This window comes from Melozone crissalis, unplaced genomic scaffold (genome assembly GCF_028551555.1).
Source record: "Melozone crissalis strain CALT ecotype California unplaced genomic scaffold, PUWL_Pcris_2 ptg000016l_1, whole genome shotgun sequence".
Taxonomy (NCBI): domain Eukaryota; kingdom Metazoa; phylum Chordata; class Aves; order Passeriformes; family Passerellidae; genus Melozone; species Melozone crissalis.
In genome coordinates this window covers 40,352,853-40,374,984 of record NW_026535794.1, presented here as the reverse complement: position 1 = coordinate 40,374,984, position 22,132 = coordinate 40,352,853, and the positions used below count along the sequence as shown (strand labels likewise).

At 40.6% G+C, this 22,132-nt stretch overlaps 1 protein-coding gene across 1 annotated transcript in view; it reads left to right on the top strand.

Moving 5' to 3' along the window:
• Positions 1-231: 231 nt before the first annotated feature.
• SLC4A7 (solute carrier family 4 member 7) overlaps positions 232-22,132 on the top strand; it is a 93,703-nt gene continuing 71,802 nt past the window's right edge. Inside the window, exon 1 of the mRNA XM_054273362.1 lies at positions 232-379. Within this exon, the coding sequence (XP_054129337.1) occupies positions 332-379 (48 nt within the window). The 5' untranslated portion in view covers positions 232-331. The remainder of the gene's footprint in view (positions 380-22,132) is intronic.

Genomic DNA, 22,132 nt, shown 5'->3' with positions numbered 1-22,132 from the left:
GCGGCTCCGCGTGGGACCGAGCGCGCCGCCCCCGCGCCCCGCGCTGCTCCAGCCCCGGCGGGTGGCGGGGGCGGGGCCGCGGCCGCGCTGCGCTGCTGCCATTGGCCCGGCGGGCGGCGCGGGGCGGGGGCAGCGGGCGCGCCGCCGAGGCGGTCCGGGCTCAGCCCCCGGTGCGGCGGAGCAGTCGCGGCCGCCCCGTCCTGAGGGCACCGGCGCCGCCCGCCTCCGCCAGGCAGCGCAGCCCCCGCGTCCGGTTCCAGCTCGCCGTTCGCCTGCCGCTCCGCGCCCTTTTCTCTCGCTCTGTCTCCCGGGCGATCTCGGCGGGGCCGCGATGGAAGAGGAGCGGGCGGGCGAGCAGATGAGACCGTTGCTCACCACGGTAACGGGGGGTGCGGTGCGGCGGGGGGCGCACAAAGGGGCCGCCACGGGGCAGCGCTGCCCCGCGTCCCGCCCGGGGGTCGTGCCGCTGCCCTCCCCCCGGGGCACGGGGGACGCGGCGGGGCTGCCCCCCTGCCGTGGCCGCCCAGCCCTCGGCGGCGGGACCCTCGGCCGCGGCTCCCGGCCCCTCTCGCCCGGTGTCCCCGCGTGCCGGCCGCGTGCGCGCGGCCGTGTCTCCCCCCCCCCCCTCCCGCCCCTCGCCATCCCCGGGGGGCGGCGGCGGGGCCGGAGCCTTTTGTTCGGCCGCGGGCTCCGTGTGCTCGGCGGCCGCGGCTGCCCCGTCCACCCCCCCGTTCCTTTGTGAGAGCCCCGCAGGGCTTGTGCCGGCGGCGGTGGGCGGCGCGGCCGCCCCTGGCCTCGCCTTTCTGCCTGCCCCGCCGGCTGACGAGTTCCTGGGCGAGGGAGAAGTGCGCACACATGGCAAGCGGCGAGCTTCCCCTTGTCCTCGTGTCGCACGGCGGCGGGGTCGGCTCGGGTGCCGGGCACGCTTCCCCCGCGGGTTTCTGCTCCTGGGGAGTGCAAGTGTTGGTGAGCGGGAGATGGGCAGAACTACGGAGCTTGGGCTCATTTCCTTCTCGGGCCGGGTGGCTCAGTGAAGCAGGCATGTGTTGCCTTCCTGTGCTGCTGAAAAATACATGTGGTTCCACGCTTGTAATTTCCCCTCCCTTCAGATGACTCAAGGTCTGGATTTTGTTAACGAGCCTGTGAGCTCTTACTCTGATGTTCTCCTTCAGGGCCTTTTCCAAAAAGGTGTCGCGCAGGGATTTGTCTTCAGTGCCTGAAGAGGAGGGATGTGTAGTTTGAAACACAAAGAATGCTGTGATGGACAGAGAAATAACACTGAAAACACATGAGTTTTCATCATCTTTCCGTTACTCTTCAAGGAGAGACTTGAGTCACATTTGATAAAATTGGCAGTCTAATGAAGTGCTCGCTTCCTGTGACATCAGTATGTTCAGTGTGTTTTTCCTTTGTTATAACAGGAGGGTTGATAACTTAGTGGTTCAAAGGGCCATGAATTTTGCAAATGTTACAATCTTTGTATGTTGCCTTTGTATGTTAATGCTTGTGCTCACATTGAAAGGTTTTGCAGATGTGTTCTAGACCATTTCTCTGTCTTGTCACTGCTGCAAAAAAGGTATATTCCCAATTCATGTTAACTTCTTCAAGGTAGATTCTGTGTAAGAGCAGACTGCTTAATAGGTTTAATTCTTGTTAAAACTACCTTGCTCCTCTGTATGCGGTATCTGTTCTTAGCTGGCAGGAGAATATTCCCTCTGTATAGGAGAATACTTCCTATATATAACAAAAAGATGCTAAACTGTGTGCAGGGAGTTGAAAAACTTTGAGGTTCAAGTGTGGGGTTGCAGTGGAAGATGGTAATGGTTACCATCTCAGGTCATTCCTCAGGTGAATCCAAATGAAAAGACTATTGCAGATGTCGTGAAAGTCAGTGTGCTCTGGTCATGTTTGTCAGATCTGGCAGCAGTCATTTAGGTTCTGTTGTAGCAGAAATGAAATTTTTTAGGATGAACTCCTCCTATATTGTTGCATGGTCATTTTTGATGCAGCTGTAATGAACAGAGATACTCAGTGGAGTGGTCCACATTGGTTTCCTTGGAACAGCAATACCTGACCTTGGTGCCAGAGTGTATCTAGGAGGTAATTCCAGCTGAGATGAAACGGTTAGAAAAGTGAGAGGGCAGGTTAGAAAAGTGAGAGGGCAGAAGACTTGGTAGGAACTGGAAAAAAAGAATTTCTGGAGAAAACACATGAATTAAATGGCTTACAGAAGGAAAGGACATGCTGATCTTTGGGCAATTGCATAGTATAGCAGTATTGGATTTGTTGTGGGTTTCATATGCAAGAGGTGTAATTTTTTATACAAGAGAGCTACTTAATCCAAAAGATGAGTGTTTTTGACAATGGAGTTTGATGTAATTTTTCTAATCCTGTGTTTCTTGACAGTACAGGCTACCTTCCTGGTAGCAAAGCTTGCTGAAACTGCTTACATGTGCATAACTTTTTGAGAAATAAGCCTCTCACTAAGATGGAAAGACTTAGTAAAAAAGCGTAGATCAAATCTGATAGCTTCATTGCTGTGGCTTAAAAATACAGAAGTGTAATCAAACAGAGGAGTTCCTAAAAATTCCTTTTCTTCCTCCTGTGTTGTTTCTGTGTTCATACAATATTAGATACATAATGAGTTAAGATTGGTGGCTCTCTTATGGAGGAGCACTTCTATCAGTCACATGCTGCCTCCTCCCCCTCCCATTTAGTTAATCAAAAATACAAAAAAATCCTTTAACCTTGCTTGTTTTATACTTTAGGTCCAGTTGTACAGAAGAGAATGAATAAGTGTTTGGAACTTTGGTGTTTTGAAGAACCTGATTGGTGGCAATTGAAAGTTGGAAGGGCGAGGTGAAACAAATGCCTGATAGTTATTACAACCAGAGAGCAACTGATGAACAGAGCATCTGGGATGACTAGAAAATACAATAGGAAAAAGATACATAACTGTATAAATCCACAGTTCTTTCATACCTTACATGCTCTTAGATGTTCTGCCCCCCCATCTTAGGAAAGATGCATTATTATTGGAAAATGTTCATGGAATAACAAGAGGATATTAATTCAGTTCAAAGATGATAAAGGATTCAGCAGTCTAGAACTTGTCAGCCTAGTAGAGATGATGGAACAGTGATTTGGTGAGGCTCTATAACTCCTGTGGAGAAAGTAGGTGAGCATGGAAGAGGAGGCACACAGTCAAATCAGATTTAGGTGCTCAGTTCCAAACAAGCCAAAGAAACTTAGTGTAGGGATTCACAGGTATATTTGCTATACAATGTATACAGTGTGAACTTTGGGGGAGTTTGGACAAACATTGGAAGAGAGATACATTGAGGTTAGTAAATGAATGAGGAACAGCCCCAGGAAATCTGACTTGAAAACAGCTGGAGGTTGTGAATGTAAGGAGGAGGAGTTGTGTGCTTGTCTTGTTTTTCCTCTTCCCTCAACAGCTACTTATGGTAATTCTTGTTGGGTTTTTCAAAATAGGGGTGGGACGTGGTAGTTTGTTTTCTATACAGTGATGAGTTTGACAGTTACAGTTATGGTATTAAAAATACTTGATACTGCATATGAGTGATCTTAGTTCTGTCTTCTAGCTTTTGTCATTATGGTGTTCGTTACTGTAATGTTTGGTGGGCTTCTTTGCAACAGCTGTAAGTAGCATTTAAAGGAATGTGTAGTGCAGTTTTGTCTCTAGATGTTTTGCAGGTAATATTTTCAAAATACTTTGTTTTCCTAAAGTAGATGGAAACTTTTTTCTGTTAGTATTTGAAACTTCTTAATGTATAAGATTGTAGACCATGCAGTATAGTTAAATAATGGGTTTGTTTGTGTCTTCTTTCAATGAAACACATCTGGTTTTATCATTAATTCTACTGTAGATGATGATAGAACTGAAAGTGGCTCTGTTGGAGAAGGGCATGTTTCCAGGAATCTCCTTCTGGCTTTCCTAATCAAACCAGAAAAGTACTGTGGTCTGCCTTATCTCACTGAAGAGGGCATTAGTGTCACAGTGCTTTTTCTGAAGTGGCTGTGTGGTTGGCTACAGCTTTTTAAAATTCTTTTAACAGATGTGCTTGCATGTTATCAAGTGGCTTGCAGTCACTGTCCTCTGCTGTCATCTTATTCAACATGGGGCTTCTGTGATGTGAAGTCAACAGGTCTCTGCATACAATTTATTTTTCCTACTAACACAGTGAGCTCAGACTGGTGCTTTGCCTTTATGGCTGGGCAAGGGTAACTGAGGGTATGTTTGTACTGCATAATTGAGGACTGTGCAGGAAACTCTCCTCCCCCACAAGTTTGTGGCATCTGGCTGAACAAATGCTCTGCACAAGTTCAAGCACTACAGTTATAGCTGTGTGGCAGTGCCATAGCTAAATAGCCCTGATCAGAGAGAATTGCAGTGGCTTGCCAGCCTTGCAGACTTGAAGCCATTACTTTGAGAGACAAGCTGCTTTTCTCTGGTGTGCTGTTTGGGTACGGTGCGTACCTCGTACAGCTTGGACTGTGTTGTGGGCCTCTGTAAGCTTTTAAGTGGATGTCTGGCAGGCTTTCTGAGTTCTTGAAAAGTTACCATGGCTGTCAAAAACTTGTTGTGTTATTTGAGAACTTTCATTATGCTTCATTGTAGTAGTTCTATTTTCTGTCCAGAATAAGCTGGGGGAGTACCAAGTTGAGTAGCTGTTGGTTTATATCAATGTAATTTATCTGCCTCTGCAGGTGACTTTTGACATGTCACCAAATTTGTTGTGGGCCTTTGAATATTGATTCCCATTACAGGAGGGTATCTGTTGCACAGGTCCTTTCGTGGCCCTGAAGCAGTAGTAATACTTAGTAAAGAGAACTGCTCTATAACTAGTGTTAGATAAAAAAATAGAGTATAAGTATACTTTGAGTATACTCGAACTTAGCTACAGGAGGTCTGTCATGAATGTTTTTGGTGTAGCACATCCTGGAATGATAAAGTTTAGGGATACGTCAGATTTTTTTTTGCTAAAATGAAGATAGATGTCCAGGTAATGTTTTGAAATAGTTCAATGAATAGTGAAATTCAACTGAGTGTTTTGTAAGTAAGGACATAGAGATGAGCACCAACTATTACTTAGCTGTGTAGATCAGAAAATGTCTGAATGGTTAAATGAGAATTTTGATTATTTTACAGATGATCTTGCAATATTCCTAAATATTTGCATTTCTAAATTTACATTTGCAAAATTATCCATAGATTAAAGTATTACATTATTTTTAAAAAAGACCAACATGTATTTGAAATGGCTCAAATCTACCTTGCTGGCATATCTCAGCAGTTGTTAGAAGGGATTATCTGTCTAAGAGTCTCGTGTTTGTGTATGGCACCCTCAGAGTTCCTAGTTTCAGTGGGAATTACATTCTCTAACTAGAGTGTCATAACTTATAAAATGTACATTTTAACCAGTAGATGGAGCCATTTTAGTTATGTATCAGCCTGTCTATTTACCTAAGTTTGGAAAACTTTGTTTCATAAAGTGCTTTCGGTCATTTTGTCTTTAGAAGATGGCTTATAATTTTTTATTCATTTCTTTACCTACAGAGAAGACTGTATTATTCTTCAAGTAACAGTGCCAGGACTGTACAGCAGGAAGGCTATTACATTTTCATAAATGTGGAGGAAAAAAGTGAATGCTTGTTCTTTGTGGGAATTACAGTTGTCCAGTGTCACATGAGTAGAGCTTTGTAGCTTTGTACACCTTGTGTTGCCTGAAGTAGCTTTTTGGAATATTGATCCATAGTGGTGTTAGATATCTGACAGTCTGGATGCTCTTGTGACTTCTGCCCAGGAAAGGCTGCTAGCTCAAAGTTTTTTTAGCTTTTTGAGCTTTTGTTTTTCCTTCTCCAGTACCTTAAACTAAAATGACTCAAACCCATGTAATGAAATGTTTGTTCTGTTTGGATATACTGGCGTCAGTTGTCTTGTTTCAGCAATGCTGGAGTGCTTCATAACCTTGAAATACCCCAGGCTTATTAATTCTAGCAAGTCCCATTTTAGCAGAAGCATTCCCAGTGCTCTACTCATTGTGTTTCATCTTCCTTCAGAAGATATAAGATTCTCTTTTCTAAAAGCTTTTTCTGAGTGTGATTCTGTCCCTGCATTACATCCTTAGTAATGTCCCACCTAGACCTTCCCTTTCCCCCTCTCTTCTGTCTTCAGCTTTGAAGATGAGTTTAGATTAACACTTTGCCAACTTGGAGAGTAGACCCTTATTCAAGTCTTCATTTGAATTCTCACTATATGATACTTTGTGAACTATAGGTGAGTCATCTTCTTTCCCAGAATCCTGCTGTGAGAGATTTTGAGATTTCTTGTGGCTCAGGGTTTTTGTAGTTGTTGGTTGGATTTTTTTTCTTATTCAAACTAATTGGAAGTGTAAATTTCAACAGTTTTTACAGAATGAGTACTGATGTTTTTCATATGCTGTAAGGCATCTAGACTTACGTTCTTGGCAGTAGTGCTAAGATAGTATCCTGAAATATCAGAATATTTTTAAACTTGAAAACAGACTTGAAGGTTTTTTTAAACTTAAATAGATGCTTCCAGATTGGGCACCTGTTGTCACACTGTTGCCCCAGTTTAACAGAATGTCTGGAGTCTGCCTCCAAACAAACTGGAGCTTCCTGTGAATGAGGCATGTGGGTGGAAACTGTGGAGAGGAAGTGGGAATTACAGAGAAGCATCCCCTGTGTGTTGGAATTGTGCTGTTTGACCTACTCTGCCCTCTGCTACTGTTGGTTTTACAGTGCAGCTATAGTTCTGAGGATCTGGTAGCTGAGATCTGCTTGCAGGTGAGGTGAACTGAGGACTTATATGAAAACCTGTCTGTTCTTTTCAGTTACTGTGTTTTTACTATGGGGGCATGTATTTAGAGTGTGTATGTAGAAATGCTGCCTTAAAAAACTGTGCTTTCCTGAAATGTAAAGTGAAGATTTCTTTTTTCCCTTACTCATTTTTGGACTAGGCTGATTCTTTTTCATTTTCCATGACTAATGTCTACTAAATATATGCTGGCTGTGTCTTGACTGGGATCTATTTTGGGATGAAGAAAAAGGCAGCCAAGTTATTGTGAATACCTAGGTTATGGCAGGGGTAGTGATGCCAGTAATTCCTTACTAGAAGAAGTTAAGAATTTGCTCCCACAAAAAATGCTGCTGCTGAACATCCTGAACACACTGATGGTTTCACTGGCATATTATAATCAGAAGACTAGAGAATCTCTAATCAGCCTGCTTTGCATGTATGTCTTTGTTACCAAAGAACAGAAAGAGGTTAAAGCAAATCTGTTCGCAGAGCTGTTGTAATAGAACCTTATTTGGTGTCCATTTCTCAACTGTGACTGCTTCTCAGTGCAAAAATTGTGTTGCTGTGTCAAGAGATTCAGGCTGCTGTTTCCTGGATCTCAGAAATCATGCTAAGTGGAAGCATGTGTGATTTCTTTCTTTTCTTTTAGATAGGGTTATGAGTAAGCTAATACAGCTTACTGTAAATCACATTTATTGCTAACTGATGAGATTTCCAGTTTGCATTTAGAAGCCCTAATTCTTCAGATTTTCTCCTTTTAAGCTAGCAGATGCTGGTGTGAATAATACCTTGTTGTACAAAGATTTATTTTCTGTTTCTGCTGTATAACTTCACTTTTGGATGAAAAAATTAGAAGTGTGTTTTCTCCCTTTCATAGTGCCTTTTGTCTCCATTATTATTTTCAACCACTGCAGAGCTCTAGTTTATCTAACTCCACCCCTGCACAATTAGATAATGTCTGTATATTCCTCCCACTCCTGCTTCCGCCTTTCATGTATTCTGTTTTGCATTTGAGCTCAGCCACAGGTTCCCTTTTCTTTCACAGTGGTCCATTGTCAGGCCTGCTTGAACTCCTGCATGTTGTTCTTTGAGGATGTTGTCCTTAAAGGTCAGCCAGTACTCACAGGCTTTGCCTTCACCCTCCTCCGTTATGGTCTCCTGGGAGATTCTGCATGCAGAGCCCTGGACCAGGTGAAAGTGAAGAGCCATGAAGTAACTCTGAGCTGCCATGTTGTAACTGTGTGCTGGGTTGTGCCCTGTGTGCTGTAGTATTTGTCTGTTCTCCCTCTCTCAGGACTTCAAACTCCACGATTTCATGATTGCTACAGCCAAGGCTGCTCTTGGCTTTCACATCTGTCTGCTTCTTCCTTGTTTGTGAGCAGCTGGTCCAGCAGAGCATATTCACTAGTTGGGTCATTGATGACTTGTGCCAAGAAGTAATTTTCAACAAATTCAAGAAAATTCCTGGAGTGCTTGTGTTTGCCTATACTCTACCGGCAATCATGAAGTTTCCTTAAGCTTTCAAATGAAGGCTTTTGCTACAGCCCCTTCTTAGCAGGATGTCTGTAGTAGGCACCTAATACAAAGTTGCCCATGTTGGACTGTTCTCTGATCCTTACCTATGCGGTCTTTGATGCCTTGTCACTCATTCCAAGCAAAGCAGGAATCCCTTTGCATAGATTGAAACCCATGTTCCTTACCTTCCAGGCTGTTTTTCGTAAATCATCTCTGACCTTCTGTTGTAGTACCTCAACCATGTGAGCTGTCTCACCATCACTCTAATTCCCATGAGGTTATAGCTCTGCAATGGTGCATGGACTGAATCCTGTTACTTCCCATGGTGAGTAGAAGCACTTGAGATGGACTCACAGACAGGCCACTTCCATGAGAGAAGTGTGTGAGCCTCCAGACTTCTGTTCCCACATCTTGACTTCTCCTCAGAGTGACAGCCTTTCTCCACCATGCCTAGTTTAAAGCTATACTCACAGACTTATTGTGCCTGGTGACAAATACACTCCTGCCACACTTTGTCAGATGGATCCTTCTTCCTGGAAGATGTTTCTGTGGTCATAGCATAAAAGCTCTGCTGCAGCCATGCACTGACCCTCTAGAAGCATCTAATCTGCTCTAAGCCTTTTGCTTCTCAGTGGAGAGACTGAGAAACACTGCATGGGCTTCCTTGCCCACAGCGCTCAGTAGTCACTCTTGATTTGCTCTGTAGTTGCATTTTGGAGGTGTCACTGGTGTCCATATGGATAAGCAGGAAAGTCCAGTAGTTTGAGGATTGGACGAGCCTGATTTATTCATTGTTTGGCAAGCAGCAGACCTCCCAGGACCTCCTGCTTATCTTATCTTCCCTGTTGTGCCATGTGTTGATCTCCTGCAGCTCTTTCACCTGGCCTGCTCAGCAGCTCAAAGGTAGCACAGCTCCCATAGGGTGAGGGAGGCCACTGTGATTCACAGCAGTGAGCCAGGGAGGAGCAGCACAGGCTTCCTGCAGGCCAGCATCAGGATGGTGACATCCTCCCTGTGCAGTTCTTGGAACTGGGATCTCTGATGTACCTGTTCATTTGGCTGATGTGAGACTTCTCCTTGTAACATTGCACAAACTTGGAAGGTATTTTGGGCCTTTTGTAACTTAGGCTGTGAGCTGCTGTGCATCTGTTGCCTGAGCCCTGGTAGATCGATGTGCTGCACCCAGGTTTAGGTTTATATTGTGAAAGTATTGCACTACCATCCAGTTCTGTTCACAATATAGATTTAAAAGACATATGTTGATGTGAATGCTTTGGTCTACCTGCAGCTGGTTTTTGATGGGCATGTCATGTCAATATTACTTTAACAACTTCCGTGCTGTAAACTTGTAATGACTGCTATTTCTCCAAGGCAAATATTCAGTAACAGTAATCATTAGAGTTTTTAGTTGGCTGGTGCTGTTGCATTGGCTGATGTTGCATAACTTCTTGGCTTCTCAGCTTGGAGGGACCAAACACAACAGATTTTCATATTCATGTTTTGCCAGATCATGTGTCTGTAATAATAGGTATCTCTTTCCCTTACCTGGAAATATTTAACAACATTTAATAAATACCTCATTATGTAGAGCAGAGACAGTTCTACCATACTGGAGATGCTTCAGTTTTTTGAAAAACTTATTTTTTTTTCCTTTTTGTTTTCATATCTGTAAACTTAGTTTGTTATAGGTGGAAACACTGTGGTTTCAGTCTATGTTCTAGGAATTTCTTAATCTCTGTCTCTTTTATAGAGGGATTTTAACTGAGTAATGCTACTGGTGCTAACGAGGGTGAGTACAAAACTAGAGGATCTTCTTTCCTAGTTGCTCACCAGAATGTTTAAAATAAGGTGTGCTGTGGGTTCTCTTACTAAAATCGTGAAGTCAAAGGACTGATTGCAAACTCTTTAACATTCTAAGCAACAAGGTAGGACTCTTCAGACTACTGCCAGATTTATTGCTTCTTTGTTTCTATTAAAGAAAAAAAGAAGCTATTGGAAAGATTGTATTTAACCTTACTGCTTGTTTTAGGCTACTGATTTTTGGAATTTTTTTCCTTTGACTTGTACAGAACTATTGTGAAGTTATACTATTATGTAGGCACATGCATTTCTTTAACAGGTCAAACATATTTCCAAACAGACTTTGTGTACAAAAAAGGAAATGAGAACTTCTTACTGAATAGCCACAGTTGGTGTTCCTGTTAGTGGTAAATTCTTCTTTTTTTTTGTCAAATGGCTACACCCTACCAGCCATGAATTTTAAAACTGTTTATATAAAAACAAACAGATAGCATCTGATGATTGTTATGACTCATTTAAGGAAGTGATAAAACCCAAGAGTAGCAGGGATCCTTTCCTTTCTCAGCTTTTTTTTTTTTTAAATTAACTTTACTGTGCTTGTGTGCAATTGAGAGATATCAAAAAGGAAATTAATAAAGCAGATACCTACAATTAATATTTGAATTTGAATTGCAGATACATAATGATTCATACTTACGAATTAAGTTTACAAAACCAGCTTGAATTTTAGATTGCAATTACAAGCAATTTGGTTAAAACTATTGTAACTGTATTGTACAAGCTGTACAGGCTGTTGTAATTAAAGCTTTTGTGGAAATTCTTGAGTTTTTCAAACTGCTGATATATGTCAGAAAAAAACCAACCTTTTCTTTTGCTTGTTGGCATCAGTGTTGCCATCCATTACCTGCCTTAACTGCTGTTGCTATATGAAATGCTTGCAATTGCTTTACATGTTTTTAGAAACATAACCAGAGGGCTTTTTTCAGCATAATGTGCAGTATATTTTGCTAGACCAACTTTGATGGTTTTTACTGAAATATGTAAATGTACATGGTTCTGTGTGTTGTAAGAATAAACATTTTTGGGCCTTTTTTTATACACGGATGCTTTAGGTAGAGCTTCAGCTGGAGAAGATCAGTTTATTGAGAAGTTGAGAGTATTTTTCCTGAAAGTCAATTGAATGAAGATTCATGTTTAGGCTAAGTGAAATGATAGATTTGAGACTTTAGAGCAGGACACAGAAAAAAATGTTAAAAAATCTTATCACCAGGATAGAGAAAAAAATAGATAGGAGTACAATGCTAAATTTTTTAATGAAACAGCTGTCCACCAAATTATTTTGACATGATAGGGAACCTTATTTGTCAAACAACGTTTTGTTTGATGTGATTAAATGTAGTGAAGTCAGTCCACTTATGGACACAAATAAATTCCAATTCTTTAAAACTTTTGCGTAGTGCAGATGGGCTTGGTAGGTAGCCTGTTGGCTTATAGTTGAGGGAGAAGATGGTGTTATTCTGTTGAGTGAAGCCAAATAATGTTAGTGTGAGGCTTTAATTCTTGAGCATGAGTAAGTTGCCTTTGCTATAAAGATAGAAATGAAGGTCAAAATATAAATAGGGATCTGAAGAAATTTGATACGCTTAAGGTCAAAGAATATACCTACTACTTGTATTCTGTGCTTTGCATTGACAGAAGGTTTTGAAAAGCCAGGCAGACAAGAAAGTTCAGTGTGCTTTTCTAATTGGTGATGGAGACAACTTACTGTAATCCATTTGGTATATGTGATTTTTAGCTAGTCCTAACACAGAAATAACTTGAAATACGCTGCTTTGTTAAATAAGATTATGAATTTCTTCCTGTCACATTCAGAGATTTGGTGTATGACTGGGTATTTACTGTATTTGCATTTATGGTAGCCCAGGCTGATGATTATAAACTTCTGGATCCTGGAGGCAATGTAAAGGTGAGCATTTGCATGTGAAAACAGTAGTTCTCAAACCAGGTCTACTTCCTAGTCCACATATGTCAACTCTATAACTGGGTTTCTCTGGGGGAGGGTGGAAGAGTAGGTCTCACTTTGAAAACCGTGTTGGAGGTTGATGTATTAACTAATAATTACCTTCAGCTTTCTGAATAAAGGCATATTTTGTCTTTGGCTGTTCTTGGAAGAAATGTGTAATGCTGGATGACCATTGCTTAGGTAATAACTTTTCAAACAGCTAAAGTTGTAGTCTTGTCACCCTGAGAGGTTGCAGCAGAATACTCTTGACTTGAAATTGCCACTGGTGCATGTACTTAGTAATGTCACAAGTGTCCCCTTCCAGGTGCTGGGGGAGGTTGTAGACAGATGACAGATTTGTTGGCACTGAGAGCACCGGGGGGCCCAGGAAGATGTGTATCTGTTTTCAGAAATGGCTTCTAGAGAATGGTGGCAATATTTTCAAACAAAGGTTTGTTTTAGAGGCTGCAGAGGTGGCAAGGGCTGGGGATGGGCATGGGCAGTGGCAGTACAGGCGTCAGGTGCTGTGGAAGGTGTTAAGAGCCCAGGGGGGCTGTGGCTGGAGAGCTGAGTACTTCTGCAACTGACAGAAGGGGAATTGTATTTGTATGCATGCTTGTTTCTGGAAATAAAGTACAAGTGGACAACATGCTTGAATTTCTAGTGAAGAGTAAAGAAATACATCCTCCAAGATGGCATGTTCACTTCTGTCTTGGGGCTTGTGTTACTGCTGCAGTCAAGCTCAGAGGATCAATTGCAAGCAAGACTGTAAACAGATTTATGCATTATGGCCACTTTATGATATGGAGAACCTGTTTCCAGCTTCACTTGGGTATGGTATAAAACAGGCTCTCGGGTGAAGATAGAAAAAAATTTCCTTCCTGTCTTGAGGGCTGCTAAAAAAATCCAAGTACCATGAATGTGTACAATATGCTGTACAATTTAATGAAAGCTGAACAATGGCTCTTTGGTGGTGAACAGATTGTATGTGTATATATTTATCTTTAAGATATACTAAATTTAAATGGAAGAAGTTATGTATTGTTAGAGAAAAGAATGGACATGACCTTAATTTGGAGAACTTGCCTCCTGTAGAGCTCTACATCAAAATACTTTAGTACAAATCTAGCATGTCACTAACAAATCCTTAATAAACATTTTTAAGTCCAGTGATGATCCTGAAGTCAAGTATCGGATAGAAAAGAGGAAAGTAATCTGGGAACTGCTTTAAATGTCTTCTTGCTTGCATAGGTATCATTAAGATAAGGTAATGGTCAAGAAAGTGGCTTATTGTGAGAGGTGAAATGGGGCAGAGCAGAGCTTGGTGGTGTCCTTCTGTAGGTTCTGTGGTCACGGTAATTCTTGAGAGTTCCATTGAAAATTAATGTGTAACAGCAAGCAGGAGAGACACATTTGAGGTGTTTCTGATAAGGCTGCAGTTCTGCCTTTCCCCCTTTATTGTGGTTTATTATTTGGTATCCAATGCTTTTCATTGTTAGAGTGATGGTTGCCTAGCTTCTATCCTTAACCTCACCTGTTTATGATTGGTCAAAGGTTGGTCTCTATCATCTTGGAGGCTTTTTCCAACTTAATTGATTCTGTATTGACAGACAGCCTCAAAGGAGCTGGATTGTGTCTGAGCCTCTTGTTCTGCGTGAGCAGTGAGTCTCTGATGTTGAAGGATTCCCACAGGATGTTTTCTGTAAAAAAATGGGCTTTGTGACTGAAAAATTGATGTGCTTACTCCACATACCTGCAGGATTGATAGTGACTTATACTGCAGCATAGAGAGAAGTTTTCTTGGTGGCTGTAGCCCTGTGCTTCTCGGTTAAAGTGGGAAGGAGGCATTTGCAGCTCAGCAGCCTTTCTGTTTCATATACTGCTTCATGTATAACTGGCAACTGACTTCCTTTTAAGTTGTAACATTGCCCTTCCTCCTGTTACTGTGCTACTATCTCTCAACTTTGGCATGAGTTGCTAAGCTCCAAGTGAAGTGTGTTCTAGGCAGAGACTCACAGCAGCTTTCCAGTGTATTAATTCTAGGCAGATAGTAATGTAATAAAAGCTGAAATGTAAATGTGCCCTGTATGTGACTATATTCTTTTGTTGGTTCTCACTGCCATGTGATGTTCATATTACTGAAGAAAGTGCTTCTAAACCCCCTAGGCTCTGAGAAGGCAGAAATTGAAGAACCTATAAATATAACCCTTTTTTTACATAGTGATCGTGCTCTGGGACAGGCATGAGCAGTGATCTCCTAATTTTACACCACCGGTGGGGACAAAGTTTCAAAACAAGTTACATGTTTTAAATTCTATATGACAAAAAGGTCAATAATCCTATATCAATCCAAATCATAGAAAATCCAAACCTGAAAACTGTTGGTTAGAAGTGAAGCAACAAGACTCTAAGTGAGCCCATGTAAAAGAAGCAGAGCTCTTGTTGCAGTTGATGAGTGATGAGGAAGTTGATCTTTAAGTGAACTCTACTAATTATGTAATTTAATGTGTTAAACTTACTTGTAGCAGGTAGTTTGACAGAAGTCTTATTAATAAGAACAGTGGTTTATATCAAAGTTGTTCAGAGACCAGATGTAATGAAACAGCTGGAATTACCTGGTTTAAACTAGATAATTGGATGCAATCCTGCTATGGTATTCTGAGACCCTCATCTGAGAGCAATCAAGTCTTCTTTACATCCTAGAAAGTGCTATGGCATACACCTACAGCACAACAGAGAAGCTGAGGATTGAGCAATTTGTCTTCCTTGGCAGCTGAGGACTAAGTGAGGTTTCTGGTTTTAAATACTTACTGAATTTTTTTGTGTGCATCTCTCTTATTGTAATAGAGAATGTCTGTAATTCAAGGCCTGCTCACTTTGCAAAGTGGTGCCTGATTGTCAAGACAGTATAGTGTGGGTGAGTTACCTTCATGCCTTCTTAGATCATGTATTAGTAATATCCTTTTGTAAGTGGCCCCTTCAGTGGCTTCCTAATTTACAAAAGTTCCGATTTTCCTTTGCGGTGTCATAAATTTTCTGTAAAAGCATCTTAAGCAGAGGATTTTTTGTGTCGTGACTTTATTGCTGTTTGTTCATAATATCTTGTTGAAGAGGTTAGTGTTAGAAAGATTGTGTTTCAGTTGATACTTCAGAATTAATACAAAATATTCAGGATGTTCCACTTCAATAGTGTAAGCACCGATGTCTCTCCTTTGGAATAATAGAAATTGTAGACTCATTTAGGTTGGAAAAGACCTTTAAGGTCTTTTGAGTGCAACTGTAAATGTTTGTGCTTTATTAATATGCATTATGTTTCCAGTTCTATTGGTAACATAAGTAGAAAATGTTTGTAAGACCTAGGAAATACATGAATGGTTAACTGAAAGAATATGGGAGTTTTTGGAAAAGCTTAGTTATGGAATGTAATATTGCTTTAAAGTATCAATAAGTACATAGAGGTAAAAAAAAATTTAAAAAAAAAGAAAATGGATAATTTTAGGAAATCCTTAGTGAACGCTCTTCTATCACCCTCTTCCTCCCTCCTCCTTATGAAGTGTTAGCCTGTGAATGTGGCTAATGACATCTCTCACAACTGCATGCCTGTCTTTGTCTCCTAGTACTTCCAAAAGGATTTGTAGAAATGTGGGGTTATCTTGCATATTCAAATTGACACCCAGAGCAGAAGTGAAACCTGCTGACACAGTGCTTCCAAAAGTCTGAATTGTGGTGTAGTTCCCTGCTGTGCAGTGTGCCCAGGGTGCTTCTGTTTAGGAGAGCAGGCATGTTTTTGAATGTAAGTTGCTAATAACATTTTATCATGTGTTACTGAAAATCCAAAAGTTGCATCCATTATGGAATGAGTCAAAAGTAGAAACAAGCTTCAAATATGTAGAGCAAACTTTTCTTCAGGCTACTTTGTTTCACTTCCTAAACAGTAAGGGTAAAGAAGCATTGCAGCCTTTTCAACTGCCTTTTGTTTAACATAATTTTCTTGGTATTTGAGTATGCAGCTTCACAATTTTCTTCAGTAAAAAAGACTGGAAGAACTGCAAGAATGGAGAGAATGAAGGATGGTCTCTGTACTACTGTACAATAGCTTCCTGTCTGAGGCTGTCAGAATGCCATGTTTTTTTCCCAATGTATGACTACATTTCAAATGTTTAAGCATTATGACCTCAGTTGTCTGCAAAAGCTTCTCTTCCCTTGTATATCTAAATCACTTGTTCATGGATGAAAATTTGGAGTCAATGGCAGGATCAGAGTGTGCAGGAGATTTTTGAAGTGAACTGCTTTCAGGTTCCCCCTAGTGTCCTGGTATGGATGTTGTTATTCTAAAGTGAGCTACAGTTCCGTTTTTCTTTAGTGGAAGAGCTTCCTCTTGGCACAGTTGTTCTGTTCCTGTGAGAAAAGGGCATCTTACGCTTTCTTTGAGTTCCTGTCAATGCACAGGGCCCTCGGACAGCATAAAAAGCCTTTAATGGGCAGTTGGCCTGGTCATAAGTATTTTAAAATAGCAATTTTTTGTCTCATTGTGCTTGAATAATTCTGCTTTATATGCTTTAAAAAAACACCAAAACCCCACAAAACAATGCTTCTGCTATAGTGTTGATTCTGATAAACCACGATGAAAGTGTTGCAAATTGAAGAGTCAGGTCCTTTTGGAAACCTCAGTTTTTAAGGGTGTAAAACATTGTTTAAATCAGATATGAAATTATTACTTCTATTTAAATAAATTGCATCTCAGACAAAAGCTCTGAAATTGATGTTAAGATAACCAAAAGCTATGGTGTTGTGCTGCCCCAAATATCAAAGTGTATTCAAATGTCAATTAAGAGGCACCATTTTCTGCCAAAGTTGGATGTCTTATTGTCATTGAGATACAATCTCATTTGATTAAGGTTAAAGTGCAGTAGAAGCCAGTTTGATTCTCTTTGTTTTCTACAGGGGAAATTTTTACAACTTGCTGTTGGTGATACTTTTCCACCCTGCTCTAAAGGCAGTTGATTTTCTTCTGTGGAGTCAGTTCTGTGAAAAAATGTGAGAATAAATACAAATGATTTGGTGGATAGGTTGATTTCTTTGTGTGTGCCCAGACTTAAGTGAAGTAACACTGGAAAAAGGAACTTTATAATTAGAAACATGGGCAGTTCCTAGAGGACATGTTCAAATTTTTCCTATTTAAATATTTCTTTACATGTTGCATTTGGGAGTAGGTGGGACAATTCTAATAAAGCTGCTCTTAACTGTTGTTTCTCTTGTATCTCATATTTATTTTTAAAAAGTCTCTTTATCAGTTTGAGGTGGAACAGTCCTTTGGAATTATGGAATGATGAAAGCTGTGTTTGGATGAAAGCTGTGTTTGATTGCCAAAAGCCACCATGTAAAGATGTTCTTCCTTCCCAGGAAAAACCCAGCTGAACATTTAAAGTTGTATAAATACATATATAATTAAGATATCTGATTGCAGAAATTTATTTGATATCATAACACATCCCCAGGGCTGTTAGCTGTGTTGTTCATATTTTTTATGCTGCAGTAAAAGGAAGTATTGGATTCTGTGTAGGTGGTTTCTCTACAAATTTGATAGTATTGGAAAGAAATACTTGTTCTGGAGGCTTGGTTTCTAAATAATGAGAAACATAATGCAATTTTCTTTACTTTCTCTTTTTTCTCCTTATCTCATATGTGTAGAAAATTAACTTGGTTGCCAGATACAATTTCCATTGACTAGAATAACTCTTGCATTCTTTTCAGCATTTAAAAATTCCCTGCTAGCTGTGAAATCCTGAATTAAAAATGTTAAGATAAAGTTCTTGTAGCCACTGGGTATAGCATATTTGATTCATATTGCTGGAAAGTCTTTTGCTTAGATCTCCAGTCTGGATGATATATTTTATGTATTTGTCTTAGTGTTTGGTTCACTGTGCATTTGGCTTGACATTTTATTTTTATCTGTTAATGGTATCAATTATGTTTGTAAGGACATCTTAAAGCTGTTTCAAGTTCAGGCAGAGAGTTCAGGAGGAGACTTTGTGTCTAGGGCAATGACTTTGATTTATTGATGCCAGCTTTAGAGTTCTAGGGCTGGTCAGAACTGCTGTGGTTGCATCACAGGAAGCATGGCTGGTGTAGGTTAACTCTGCATGTTCAAATTTGCCTTACAATAAAATCATGGCAGCAGAATTTTTATGGGTAGACTTTATGCAAGGCTAGATAATCGTCTGTCTTCCAGAAGTCAATGTGAAAGCCAAAAGCCTAAGTTCTTTGTTGTACGTGCTCCAATTTTGCTTAAAATTGTCTCAAATAAATTGTCTTTCCTTGAACATGTATTTGTGCTACTGGATGGTAGTGTACAGATTAAGGTGCATGTAAGTGTGGTCTATAGCTTTATTAGAAAGATGGGTAACTTCTGTTGTTCATTTTAAAATAATGAAAAATGCCTTTTCAGAGAGCACCCTTTTTAATAGTTCTTGGCTGGTTAGACCTCCCATGCAAACCATGCTAATGCTCTCTGAAGTAGAGAATTCTAAGTGTTAAGCAAATGAAGAGCATCTGATCTGCCTGCCAGGTGTTGGAGGCTGTCAACTTTTCTTACTAAGTAGCCCCTCAAGTCATAAATTTACAATAGGAGTCTGACAGCATTTTTTTTCTCTTTGCAAGAGAATTATGTGTCTTTCTTAGAAGTACTGTGTTGTCTTTTACATGTTTATTCACAAAACAAAAACTAATAAAATCATAAAACCTGTGTCAGTAGTTGTAGTTCTTGAGACAATAAATGAAATGGCTACAAAAGAGGTAGGCTTGGTTTTTTTTGGTTTGTTTTTTTTTTTTGGCTAAGTTTAGATCTCTACCTCAGTTTCCCTTTGCATTTTGTCAGCTGAACTTTCCTGTAAAAAAAGCACCATGTACAGTGGCATGTATGAGTCAGTTGTGCCAGAATCAACACCTTACTTTTAAACTGACTTCTCACAAAACCTGCTAGTAGGACATAGTGAAAGCATTACCCTTAATACATCAGAAAATCAACTGCTTGCTTTTTTAAAACAGAAAGAGCTTGTTTGTATAGTTTTACAAGATATTAGGCAAGACAAATAAGAAACAGAAGTGGATCTCCTTTTAAATGTCCTGTCAGTGGCCCTTCTGAAGGACCTTGGACTGACTCCTAGAAATTTCAAGTTCTGAGAGTTTTTATCTCAGGCTTTATTATTTCTTTCTTTCAGGCTTTTCAGACTTTTAAGATTGTTGTGCTTTGGAAATGCAAGAGGAAAATGGAAGAAATTTTGGCAAGAAAGTATATGTCTTAAAATACAGCTTCATGGTAAGGGTGAGCTGGAACTAACTAGTTCCTGATTTCTGAAAGGGAAAAATGTCATTTCTACTACATCCTTTCTCCTTTCCCATAAGCTGATTCAACTTCTGAAGCCATTGAGAAACTCAAACAAAACTTTAAAAACCACTCTACAAGCTCAAAAAAAGACTAGTTCAGTGTTAGTTTCCTGAAGTGAATGTTAAATGAGTTATGTGTTCATTCTGTAATCAGAATCACTGAATCAAAAAATGGTCTGTGTTGGAGGGCACAGTCTTCTAGTTCCAGCATCCCTAGTGTGGAAAGACACACCTTCACTTAGATCATGCTCTCAGGGCTCCATCCTACCTGGCCTTAAACACTTCCAGGGGTGGGCAGCCACAACTTCTCTGGGCAACTTGCTCCAGTGCCTCAACCACCTGACAGGGGGAATTTCTTCCTGAAATCTAATGTGAGTCTACTCTCTTTCCATTTGAAATGCAAGAGACTTTCTCTCAGCCTTTCCTCCAGGGAAAAGTGCTCCATCCTTCTAATTATCTTGGTAGGTGTCCTCTGGACCCTGTCCAGCAAGTCCATGTCTTTCCTGTGCTGGGAACCAGGTGGGTTCTCAGTGGAGTGGAGTCATGGAATCACCTCCCTAAAAGTACCAACTGCTTTGGTCGGGAATCGAACCCTGGCCTCCTGCGTGGCAGGCGAGAATTCTACCACTGAACTACCAATGCTGGTGATTATTTTTTTTTCCCTGACTCATTTTACACATTGTCTTTATTAAAAAAAAAATTAAATACAACAAAAACTTCTATTCCACAGACACACAGGGGCCACCAACTTCTTTGATTTTTCCCCTCTACGCTTCCTCTGAAAAATTTGCTTTCGCAATTGGGAGTTGCTTGTGCAGCTTCCCCTTGCCCAGCACTTTGTAGTAGCCTGAGTGCGTAATATCAGTGACTGCAGCCAGTCTGGCCTCATTTTTCATGTAATTGAACATTTTCTATTCACTTACAGGTGTTCACAGTTTCCAAGTTGACAGTAGCACAGAATATTTCGTTTCTTGTCAAATGACAGTGTGTCATGCCTACTTTTCTGAAGTAACCAGCGTGATGCTTGCCAAAGTTCATCCTGTGATGTTGAGTACCACTAGCATTACCATGTCCTCTGGGGTGTTTCCTGTGTGTGCATGTGGCTGTGGCTGATGTGCCCTCTCAGCTTCTGGGTGTCCCTTAGTCTGGAAGGCATCTTGTCAGTGTGTGCAAGGGCAGGGAGAGAGCTTGGTGCCTGTGAGAGTGAGGAAGGGCAAAGGGGGCAGAAGTGGGAAAGCACCAGATCCAATATAAGGCAAAGATGTTGCATTGTCAAAATATTATGAGAAGAGTGGAAGGTGATGTGACTGCTACCTTGCCATTTCTCCAAGCTGAGATGTGAAACTACAGCAGTGGAAGTGGGTGGCTCCATTACAGTTTGAGTCAGACTCTGCTGGAACATGGTCCTGCTCTACCTCCCCTGGGCTCAGCAGTGTCCCCTCTGCACCTCACTGCTACTGAGTGACATCTGAATTGAAGTGGCAAAATACCATCAGTGCAACTTTACTGCTGGCTCAGTTCCCTGATCTGGTGTGTGGCAGGTTCTCATTATGGCCAGCACAAAACAGGAATTGCAGCATTCTGGTACTGTCTGCCTTACTAATAAAATATGTGTGAATTGCTAAAACTTGTTTTTTGGTAGCTGTGAATTTGTTGGGGTAGAGGCTTGCTAGTACACTAGTGACTGGTTGATACTCAGCATATGTGTAACAGTGGTAGTAATCTGACTGGCATTCATGCTACAAGGATTTCAAATACCTTAAAGTTCCTCAGTGTAACTTTTGGGATGTGACTTGTGGACTTTTTATTTTGTTGGCTTTTGTTTTATTTTTGGGGTTTTTGGTGGTTTTCATTTGGTTTTTAAAAATTATTTAATTAAAATAATCTGCAGATGACAGCACCTGAATCCTGTATGTTACAGCAGTTAGATAAAAAATTTATGATGAAATGCTGCTGTAGTTCAGATTGCATGAGCAGACTGTATTTCCATCCTACCTGCCTTCTTATTAAAAAGAAATGTTATGGGCCAGCAAAGTGCTGATTCCTCCTTCTGCAGTTACCTATAGATACTGGAAACATTGCATTACCCTCCCACTATAACTTACTGAGTTTTGATTTGTAAGGAGTAATTTTTGTTCACTGTAAGACTGAACATGTGTTGTTTGTTAGTTATTATACAGACACTTGATTTGAGTGGGATGCAGTTATATAAATAGAGAATTTGAGACACTGGGAAAGCTGAAGGTGAAGAATTAAGCCTTGAATTCATGTGAATTGGTGAGATTCAGTCTTTTGCTTTTTTGTGGAATGACTATATAAGTGAATAATCATTCAAAAATGACATCATCATGGAAAGACATCTTTTATTTATTAGCTGCTGTTGATTGATGGTCTTTTCAAGGAGATATTCTGTTTGGGTAATTTGGTTAGGTTGTATTTGAACCATTTGTCCTAACTCAGTAATTGGATGGGGTGACTTTTTTTAAATTTATTTTTTGTTTTTTCTTTCGCTGTTTACCTCTTGAAGATCTGCTGTCAGGGAAAGCAGATCATCTTGTGCAAGCACTTTAAATAATGTCAATAAA